Here is a 12,025-nt window from a genome sequence, read left to right on the forward strand (position 1 = left end):
AGAGGATTTTAAATCATTAACAAGACAGCTGAAAAAGTTTGGATGCAGAATTATTCTTTCAGGTCTAGTGCCTGTTGCTAGTGGTGAGGATGAAGTATTCAGTAGAACTAGGGCCTTAAATACTTGGCTGGCTGGTTGGTGTGTGCAAGAAGGGCTGGGATTTATAAACAATTGGGACTGCTTTTAGAAAAGAAATAGGTGTTATAGAAAAGATGGACTACAGGGGCAAGCAGGCTAGCTGATAACATCCAGCAAGGTATATCAACTAGGAACTGGGGAGGGGAGGGAATCTAAAGAGGCATGTCAAATTCAGGTTAAAGTATCCTGCCATTCCCGCTACCCGCTGAGTAACACAGAGACGTGTGCTACAGTAACCTTGGTCATATTACCCCTGCTCAATCACATGCTCTTGATTGGACCAATTTATACCCAGGTTTATTTAATGCCAGGTCTCTGTCTAACAAGGCTCTGTTAATTAGTGATTTTATTCAGGATTATAACATTGATACTGTACTCTATTCTTTCTTCCAGAAAGCTCGCTCTACTCGGCGGGGAGGTGGATTTGCTACTCTTTTCCGTAGTGAACTTAGAATCAAACATGAAATTGTTGAAGGTTATTCATCTTTTGAAGTTTTAGCCTTGACAATAAACAGTCCATTACCTGTTCATATTGTAATTATTTATCAACCACCTAAATCAAACCCGCTACTTCTGACTCAATTAGGGGATCTGTTTTCTATATTAACAGTCAATTATGATAGGATTCTTTTATTGGGTGATTTTAACCTTCATGTTGACATTGATTCTGATTCTCCTTGGAATTTTTGAGGCTACTGGATTCCTTAGATTATAACCTGCATGCCAAAGGTCCTACGCACAATCGTGGCCATACTTTAGATCTGGTAATTTCTTGTGGTTTAGCTGTTAAGAACGTCATGCCCCCTTGACTAGTATCTTAGATATTGTAGCGCCAATCAAAACTCAGAGAGTGTCTTTAAAAAAAAAAAAAGCTCACCGTGGTTCAATGATACAACTCGAAAGATGAAATATGAGAGTCGTAAACTAGAATGGAGGTGGCGGGAATCTAAACTGCACGTTCATTACATCTCATGGAAGGGCCACCTGGTTAAATATAGGAAGGCTCTTGCATTGGCTAGATCATCATATTATTTTAATTTAATTGAAACAAATAAAAATAACCCTAGATTTCTTTTTGCTACCCTAGATACATTAAGTAATCCTTCCCCTAATAGTCCTACCCTTGACACTGGCTCCTCTCGCAGCTACAACAACTTCTTATATTTCTTTAAAAATAAAATACTAAACATCAGAAATGAGATTCCACAGACACCTTCTATTAAGGAGGCAGAATTTTACAAACTACACCTATTAAGGCTACTTTTTCTTTGATTACTTTACAGGAAGTGACAGATTGACATATGAGAGTTACTACAGGCTCTCTTGATCCTATTCCTACAAAACTATTAAAGATGTTTTTGATGTTATTAATACCCACATTTTAAACATTATAAATGGTTCCCTTTCGTCCGGTATAGTTCCCTCAGCTCTTAAGGTAGCTGTGGTAAAGCCTATGCTTAAGAAACACAGTTTGGACCCTAAAGTCCTCAATAACTATGGGCCAATCTCCAACCTACCATTATTAGATAAAGTTCTAGAGAGAGTTGTTGCAATTCAATTACAAACGTTTCTAACACTTAATGGTATACTCGAGAGGTTTCAGTCTGGTTTTCGGGCTGCACATGGCACCAAGATGGCCCTTGTCAGAGGTAAATGATCTTCTTGTTGATCTAAGTGCTGCCTTTGATACTGTAGACCATTCAATCCTACTGAATCGTCTTGAAAGCACAGTAGGATTGTCTGGCCTTGTCCTATCCTGGTTCAAATCTTTTTCAGGGGAGGTAAAACTGGCATTATTGGAAGTTGTCTGTGGTGTTCCACAGGGCTCCATTCTAGGTCCCCACAGAATTTTCTAATGTTGAATTCCGATAAAACAGAGGTTATGCTAACGGGACCACAGAACCAACTAAAAGGAAATGTGGGACTACATGAGCTTGACCCTTGCAGTCTCTCTTCAAAACTTAAACCAGAAATTAAGAGTTTGGGGGTCATCTTTGATCCTGATCTATCACGTGAAACTCACATTAGGGAAGCATAGCCAAACTTAGACCAATTATTTCAGAATCTGATGCCGAGAGACTAATGAATGCCTTTGTTTCATCTAGAATGGATTATTGTAATGTACTTTTTTTCTGGTGTGTGATATTCCACATGCAGCTTGTTTAGAAAACCAACGCTAGAATTCTGACTAAAACCAGGAAAAGTGAACATATTACACCTGTTTTGGCCTCTTTACACAGGCTACCTGTGCAGTATAGAACTGACTTTGATGTTAAACTACAATGCCCTGAATGGATTAACACCTTGTTAGTTACTGACCCAATATCTTCCAAACCGCACACTGAGATCACAGAATGCAGGGCTGCTGGTTATTCCTAGGGTCAACAAAAGCAAGATGGGAGGTACGGCTTTTCCTTGTAGAGCTCCTAAATTATGGAATGCGCTGCATTCGTTTGTCAAGACTAAAAATGCACTTTTATAAAATGGCCTTCTTATCTTAATGAGTTTTAATGTAACTTTAAAATTGCTGCTTTTGTATTATTATGTGTATACTGTTATTTAAATGGTCTGACTGTGGTAGTTGTATGTGTTACATGCTATTCAAATGTATTGTGGTTTGTTCTTTTTTCTGCTATGTACTGTACAGTGCTTTGTGATGTGATACTTTTGTATAAAAAGTGCTATATAAATGCAATATATAATATATAATAATACACACACATTATATACACCACACATATATATAATATATATATAGATATATATATATAATATATATATATATAATATATATATATATATATATATATATATTAACAAACAATGATTTTCAGCAACATTCAATCAGACTTTACATGTATTTGTTTTTTTGTTTTTTTAAGATTTTGAACCTTTTACAAACATGGTGGTGTTTGAGGGGTGTCCTCCTATGTATGGTTTGATTGACTAGCACCAGGAAAATAACACCGGTCATAAAACAGCACTACTTGTTAACTGTATCTAAATCCATGGTTTGTAGTCGAATTGTAAAATGACTTGGACTACAAGATAAAAGTATGACATCATTAAAAGGTTTTAAGCAGAATGACTGGATAAGATAAAGGCTGGTGCTCAAACCCAGAACTCCGATGGCATGTACAGACTGCATTCTCAGCAGCAGCTTGTGGATCACGTTGATATTGATTAACATGACAACTTGCCACAGAGCATGCAGGCGCCTGCGAGACCAGAGTGAGCTAATGCCATCTGGGGACATGTCATGTCACAACACAATGCACATGTTAATATTTTATATGCTTCTTTAAAAACTGTTTTCAGAAATGTAGTAACTTATGAGCCTGCTTTATCAAGGTTTCTGCATTCTTTTGTATTTGCTTACAATTTATCAACAGACTCTTTATTTTGCTGCAGGAGCAAGTTAACATCTGTAAAAGTATCTGAATGTGCAGTATAATAGCATGCAAGACAATAGTTTCCTACTGTTTCCAGTAAAACAATACTTATTAGATATCTGGTTTCCAGCACAGCCAAAGGTAAGAAAGACCAAGTGTATTCTGCTCTATACCAGTAACTGGTGTGGTTACAAAAACCTTGATAATCTGCATAACTGCTCTGTGTAATTGATGTTTGTAAAGCACTATAAAAACACTAAATATAAATGTAATGATACTGTTGTGTAACTCATATCTTCCCTGCAATATATCCATGTTCACTTACAGACAAAACCTCTCTGGGGGAAAAAAAAAACAGTTGCTTAGCAACCCAAAACCTCAGTCAGGCCTTTCCACTTAAACAGCATCATTTCTCTGATAATGCTGTTAAGTTTCAGTAATCTAGTTTCAAAAGGATTTTTGAAAAACAAACAGAACAGGCATCTACTTTAGGGGCCTCCTTGGCTAACAGAAGCAGATATTTAAGGAGGATGTAGAAGGACCACAGAATTGTGGGATAGATGTAAGCATAGGCATAGTGCAAATAATTGCGGATGCAAAATTCAAATTGCATTGAGGCCAGGCAATTATTTAGCACTGTGCCCTATGTAAGTTTAAGAGCAATGCAAATTACTCAACACGCACAAATAATGAGCCGCAACTGTGATACTGAGGGTATCAATGAGGGCATCAGTCTATACAGCGGCCACACTTGCAGCCCAGAGGTGATGGAGTTTGGAGTAGAGAGAGCAGTAGGCGCTGTAAGATATTTGTAGAGCCCAAAAATACAAACCAAAAAAATAAAAAATAAATGTCAGAGGAAGGGCAGCAATGTCCTCTTGGTGCACGAAAAACAAAAGGAATGTTTTCTGAGAAGGAGCCGAGAGTCCTTAAGGCTGAGGTCACTCAGTATGAAACAGTTGTTTGGAAAAGCCTCAGCCAACATCAATTATGCTAGAATCCTTTGGACATGATATGCATTGGCCTAACCTTTTCAGCATGACATCCAGAAATTTGCTTAGCACTCTGGAAAAGGTGGATTGGGCCAATTCAGCTATTAGGTCTAGGATGATCTGCGGAGTGAGACAATAACAGTTTAGCACCGAATCCTCCGGAATCCCAAACAAAGTGACCCTTGGATTGAATATATGGGGTCTTCGTCGTCTTGCCCTTCTCCTCAAAACGTGTTCCTGCCTCTCCCCAACAAGAGCCAAGAGTCGCCGCATCAGGAAGTGAACCACAGCAGCCATCCTGAAGCCAATGTCAGGTCTCTGCAGGTGTGTGCTTTTATACAGCTCTTAGTTACTCGCTTCTACAATGGTTTGCATCTTGTATAAGAAGTGTAAAGTTTTTGGAAGGTCAGCATCTGCCTAAGTGCAGGGCAAAATCATTGCATCACATTATAATACTTGCAGCCACTTAGCATCCAGACCCCGCCCAATTCCAGGCTCTTCATTTGAATGCACTTTAACATCATTTTAATGGATTAATGATGGCAAAGTGAAGATTTGATTGCGGGTGCAGAACAGCAGGTGAACACCATTCTTTACACATGCCACATTTTTAGCGGCTGCTAAAATCAGAGTTTAAGGCTTCTAAACATGCATTGTGAGGGTTTTGCACCCACAAATCACTTTGCGCATATTCTTACATCGACCCTTGTATGAGCTGCAGATAAGCTCTCAATTACTGAATTTTTAGTGAATAATACTCATATAGAGTATAAGGTAGATAGATCGGTTTACAGATAGATTTGATTGTTAGAAAAATAAAATAGTACTATCTATAATTAAGGAGAACATGCACAAAAATCACTAGAAATACTTTGGAGATGAAGAATAATTTATACAAAAAAAAAACCTAGAAACAGTGCCAGAAAACAAAACAACAACAACAAAAAAACAGTGCTGCATTATTTTCCAGTTTCAAAAGTGCTATTCAATAAAATGTCAAGGTTCACCACGCCACCCTCCCCCCAAAAAAACAGTGCATTTGCAAGTTATAATTCTAATCATGTCCTTACTTTCATCATATCTATACACACTAGGGACATAAGAACATCAGAAAATGCATAAATGAGGAGAGGCCACTTGTCCCATCAATGCTCGTCCAGGTCCTAGTACTGTACTTATCTCAAAACTTAAGTTGGATCTTAAAGGATCCCAGTGATTTAGCATCAACAGCATGACTTTTCCACAGTAACCCATTCCATACCCGCACCACACTGTGTAAAGAAGTGTCCCCAACCCTCTGTCTATCTCCACTTAATTTCAAACAGTGTCCTCTGGTCCTGGTTTCTGTGCTACGCTAAAAGTATCGGTTAGGGTTAACTTTGTCAACTCCTTTTAAGAGTCTGACTATTTTAATAATGCAATACTGAAACAGTAACACTATTAAGGGGAACAGTGCAGAGGCCAACACTTACTGAACTGAATCGAAAGAGGTGTTTTCTAAACATGACATCTTATCAAACAAGAGATCTCTTGATGCATTGTACGGGCACTGCAGTATGAGTGTCTCTTCCACACAGAAATCCAAGTGTTTGAAGCAGAACACAATCAGAATGATGCAATACTTTAAATGGTATCAATACTTAATTGGAATAAATCCCTCTGTGAAAAGCTAATTCATGACATAAATTAACATGCATCATGAAGTATCTTCTGCCTTCGGTCGTTTACAGAGATACACAGTCCAGCATTAGCCTTCATTCTTGCATGCACATTAAACAGAGAGCATAGCTTTCTAGTAGCCCAGAAGAGGAAGGCAAGGGAGAGTACCTGATGTCATATCCATACATATCCTTCTCTGGACGGCCATGGATTATCCAGTGTGCAAGCTCCTTTCCACAGCCTCCTCCAAGCATCATCCCTAGAGAAAGACAGCACTCATTATTCACAAACTCCCCTCCATACCCACCCAAGTGAGAGGTGACTACATAAATATTAATTAAACATTAAAAACCTCTCATGCAGTTAAATAACAACTATGGTAGGGGTTAGGTGGCTCAGCGGTTGGTTTGGTGAATTTAATTTAAGCCTCATCTCAATCTTGTAGTCTTTGCATAGCACAGATTCATGTAGTCAAGTATGCAGAGGGTGGTGAGGAATTTTAACCATAATTGTCTAAATAATTTGCACCAGTCTTCACTCCTATGTTGTTTAAAAGGAAAACAAAATCTCAATAATCTTCAATTTTCTATTGTTGTGCCAGTACTGTTGACATTCCTGGTACTACTCAAATAAGTGTCAGTGGCATCCATCCGCCACGGCTGTAAATTCAAAATCAGTAATGTGAAAAAGTAAAGTGATTGTTACCTATATCAAACTCAAAAACAAGATTAAGGCCATTGGGCTCACCTATGCTTGCTCGCTTTGGTGCCAGTGTGGTCCGTTACCCCAAAACTCTGATGTGAGAATACAATGACTTCTCCTAAAATAATGTCATGAAAACTGCTAGGTCAATTGTAAATGGGTCGTCTCCCTAGATATTAGGAACGTAACGATACACATATCACAATATGACATGCATCACGCTATGCAGACCGTGGTATGATAGGTATCCTGATGGGCTCCTTGTATGATACTGTGGCGCAGCTTCTCGGGCAAAGCTGGACTGAGCCCTTTGAAACAGTAGGACCCTGACACAGAACCTGGAGTTTAGCACTCCCACACCTTTATTGAACAAATCAAAACAGACAAACAAAACACAGGAACAAAACAAAAGGTTTGAACAAAACACTACAAACAAAACACTACAAAATTAAACACAATACAACACCCAAGCACAGGTTATCCAGGGCACAAACAATGAGCACAGCCTGCTGCTCTCTGTCTTTTTCTCTGCTCTCCACGCCACACTCTCATAAACACACATTTATTTGGTCTTTTTATAGCATGTTGGCAGGGGTGATTGAACATTAATCATCCAATCACCACCTGGCAACATTCCACACTTTTCCAATGACACAATTAAACAATGAAATAATCAAATAAACGTGATTGTGCAAACGGTGGCCATCTTGACTCCAGGCTGTTTCTTCACTCCTGAGCCAAGATGGCCAGCAGACACCAAATACACACCCATGTGCAGAGCCTCTGCTCTGCCACACATCCTCCCCCTTGTGTAAAACACACATGACCATAACCACCCCTTCCCTTTAAAAGTCCCACATTGTCCATCTTCTCCATCTCTTCTTCGGGGTGGGTTGGAGGGTGGGCTGGCCCCCATGCTGCCTCCTCCAGCAAGAGATCCGAGAACAGGCGACAGGGGACTTGGGCGAACGACTGTGCCTGGTGGTGCAGTGACCTGAAAACTAGGCCCAGACATACAGGGGTTGCACAGGGGTGGTGGTCGGGGCTGTGGTGGAGGTGGCCTCAACTCCTCCTCCTCTTCCCCCTCATCCTCTGAATCTGGAACTGGAGACGGCATCAGCTCCTACCGTTCTGACTCTGGAGACGGCATCAGCTCCTCCCCCTCAGGCACTGGATACGGCAGCAGATCATCTCCCTCTAGCACTGGAGACACCATTGTCTCCTCCCCCATGGCTCTGGAGATGGCAGTGGCTCCTCCCCTTTGGCTTTGGATATTACAGCTGCTATGTTTGATTCCACGCTATGCCTCCTTTCTCAGGTGGGTAACCCATTAAGCATTAATCTACTGTTAAAACTAAACATTAACAGAACAAGATTATATCTGGTAGACTTGCCGGTCCAGTGGTTAAAGAAAAGGGCTTGATCCCTGGTTCAAATCCTGGCTCAGCCACGGACACTGAACAAGTCACAACCTCCCCATGCTCCGTCCTTCAGTTCATTGGTACGTGACTCTGCAGCAACAATTGTTGATGCATAGTTCACCCACTAACTAAGTTTTTTTTTAACAAAAGCATCCGCTAAATGACTACTTATTAACAATAATAATAATAATAATAATAATAATACATTTTCAGGGGTACAGTTCCTGTGCATGTCTCAGTAGTGTGAAATAGCAGCACATTTGCCTTTTGGGCAGATTTGATACAAGCACACACACACAGATTAATGACATCACACAGGGGTCGTCTTCCTCCAAGACAGACCTGCTCCAGGGTGATGCTGTCATTGAATCTATTGCTTTTATAATAGATAGGATTGTGTGAACTATGACAAGACAGCGACCTCGGCACAAGGCTAATAGATTTCGAGGACATCCTCACCGGGAGTGGGAGATCTACCTTGGGGGAAGATGGCCCCTGTTGGATGTAATTTGTTTGTGTGCTCTTTGATCAAATCAAGTCCAAGGGCAAAAAAAAATATTCTGTAAGTAATTGTAAGTAACTGTGGGTAAGCTGGAATGTAATAACCCTACAGCAGCCCTTTCTAGAGAAGCTCACCCAGTAGCCTTTGTAATTGATGTTGGCTTATCTCTCCACCCCTGCTGTACATGTATGACAATGACACTGTGCATTACCCTCTATACAGTCACTCTGTCTCAGATTCTCTCCCATGCCAGTCGTGATCATCCATCTCCATGATCCCATGGGCACTGACCTGTACTCATATTGCTTAATCAATCATTACAGGAACTACAACTTACTTAGGCTAAACAAACAAACACACAAACAAACGCATGTTATTATCCCTGAAGTAGTGCTGTTTACACAATCTGTAATCTCTAACCACAAATCTTTGACATTATTGTGCACTTGATTTCAGTCTTCTCATACTAAATTAAGAAGCAGCATCAGGATAACAATGTGGGAGATGAAACCCACGTGTAACCCAGCCCCTCCCACTGTACCTGCACTGTTGAATCCACACCCCAAGAAGAACCCTCGCACCTCCGGGGCCTCTCCCATGAGGGGCTTGTGGTCAGCCGTGAAAGATTCTGGGGGAAAAAATGAGACCGTTACCAAAAGCTGAATTTAGAGTAACTACTGTAACTCGTCCCCCCTCTCAGCAGAATTTATTTTTTTCCAGACAGATTAAACAATCACATACACACATGGCATGACGGGCTTTAATGACCAGTCAAGTAACCACTCTAGTGTTCTTCAGTGTTCTTCCAATATTATGCTTGTGTGAAGCGATTTGCCAAACTGCCTAAACCTTACTCAGGTAAAGAGCACTTTATCCACTGATTCACTAATCATTCAGAAAATTTGCAGGACGCACTAATCCCAGCTTAGATTCTCCTTATTCAAAACATAACTACATACTATAGGATCTCTACCAATAGCATTACTAGTTAAACTCCAAGTTTGTCGACAACATGTATACATAGAGGAAACTCCAGGACAGCTCATAGAGTACTGTTATTCTGCGAGTGAGGATGGCTGAATAACCAATGAGCCCCTTATATCACGCTTCGTATCTACTTATCAACACAACATAATTTGGAACAGAGTGATTCACTCTGCCATTGGGTTCGATGAATACAAAGTACTGTAGATTTAAAAATATATTATAATGAAGCCTTTATTACAATGAGAGTTAGAACATGGATAAGCAGCAGAGGCACATGAAGACCCAGAGCAGGAAATTAAACGCAGAGCAAGGAAAGGAAAGACATATCATTTATTCATATTCCTTTAAGTGCACATTAGGGTGAGGTGCATGCAAGTCTAACCCACATGATTATCTTTAAGTATTTGTTTTTATTTCCTTTTTTGCACTGCAAAAATAAATAAATTAATTAATTAATTGAAGTCATGAAATATTATCTTCCACTGGGACACAATGTCAGATCATATAGTTTGTATTGTAGAGACATGCAGCTATTCTGTGCAGATCCACAGAGTATAACTGGTGTACTGTTTTATCAAGATCTAGTTAATTCAAAAACATGGACTGTTGGAGGTTCCTGAGGACTAGGAGTAGGAGCCATGGCTATAAGACACAGGAAACACTAACTCCTCAGCTAGGGTTTGAGACTCCTAGCTACCATGTCAGTTAGTGAGCGGCTGCAGTGAGCGAGCTCTGGCTCTGGCGAAAGTGCCACTGTGTACCTGTCATGTTTCATTAGCCTGGGCTGAATGCGCAGGCCAGCTTCCCAGGCAGTACTGATATGGATTAGGCCCAGGGGACAGACAGCAGCTTTCTCTACTTAAAGCTCCTCATTCATTTTTAATCTCCATTCTGCCTCCAACTTGGGCTCTTAAATCACTTACCGGCTCACCACTGTGGGGATATGTGCAACCTGTAAACTCAGGTAGATTTACAGTGTGGTCCAGACATGGTGTGTAAAAGTGAATTGATGCACCACTGTAACACACAGAAGTCTTAAGTCCAGCAGCAAAACTTAACAAGTATGATCAAAATACCTTCGGGCCAGTATTAAACTTTCATATGTATTGTAGTTTAATCACCCCGGCCACACTACCAGTAGGGGGCGCATTTTCACATTTTTGGGCAGCACAAAATTCTAACCGCAGATAAAGCAGTAATATATTTATGTGATTCACCCTTTTTGTTGTGTATCCTTTACTTATACACGTTTGTTTACAGTGTACACGCACACACACACACACACACACACACACACACAGGCCACACAGATATTAATGTCCAGCCGTACAGAGGCTGGAGCTGTCCAGTACCTGGCCCACAGACAGTAGATTTAATACCAGTTGTCTCCAGTGCAGGAACACGGTTGATGGCTCCCTCTATGTGCTGAGTGAAGACATCCCAGTTCAGATCAAACAGACTGAATGCAAAGCGGTCGGACACCTTCAACAGAAAAACTTTGATTAGCTTTAGCACAGCTTTCTCCTCATAGTTGAGGAGCTTCATATTTGAGGTGTTCTAGGTGTGCTTGTATGGGTGGTGGGCAGCTAGATACAGTTCCAGTGCGTTTAGATCACGATTGGGCAATAAAAGAAAACAAATTATTAGAAAACTAGTTATAAAAACCAAAAATAAAAAGTACTATTTTATATCTGTTAACCAAAGAAAAAAAAAAGAGAGACCATCACTTTGGAGTAAAAGACCTTGGCACATGTTTGGAATTGCTTAAACTGTGGGTTACAATGAGGTGAATTTACATTGCAATCAAGACTTTTCCAGTTTAGTCAAGTTTATGCAGACAATGAACCATTATTTGTATAATGTAAAAGAAAGCCAAGTGACCCTTAGAATCTCATTCTTCATAAAGACAGCACACTTCTGAGCTTTCCTAAAGGTTCCTGTGCAATAAAACCAATTTGTCTGCCAAATATTTTGAAATCCTGACGGTTATACCAGTAAATGCTGAACACAGAAAGGTTATTTAAAAAAATGGCCTGCATTCATTTAATAGGAACATTTTAATAAAACACTTTATGAATTTTGTCTGGCTTGATCTCTAAATGTAATTAAAAAAATAATAATGAAAACTAAAACTAAAAGGGTTTAGTGCTCCAGACACTATAATAAATCATGCTTTCATTCTGGCTGTACATTTCTACATGAAATGACACACTGTATACTGCATATTTACCA

General features: G+C 40.0%; 1 protein-coding gene across 1 annotated transcript in view; it reads right to left on the bottom strand.

Annotated features, from left to right (window-relative positions):
- sardh (sarcosine dehydrogenase) overlaps positions 1-12,025 on the bottom strand; it is a 65,768-nt gene that overhangs the window by 38,562 nt on the left and 15,181 nt on the right. The window contains exons 9-11 of the mRNA XM_041234256.1: positions 11,146-11,275; positions 9,348-9,434; positions 6,350-6,440 (exon numbers count right to left, since the gene is read on the bottom strand). Of these exons, the coding sequence (XP_041090190.1) occupies positions 6,350-6,440; positions 9,348-9,434; positions 11,146-11,275 (308 nt within the window). The remainder of the gene's footprint in view (positions 1-6,349; positions 6,441-9,347; positions 9,435-11,145; positions 11,276-12,025) is intronic.

This window comes from Polyodon spathula, chromosome 33, assembly GCF_017654505.1.
Source record: "Polyodon spathula isolate WHYD16114869_AA chromosome 33, ASM1765450v1, whole genome shotgun sequence".
NCBI lineage: Eukaryota > Metazoa > Chordata > Actinopteri > Acipenseriformes > Polyodontidae > Polyodon > Polyodon spathula.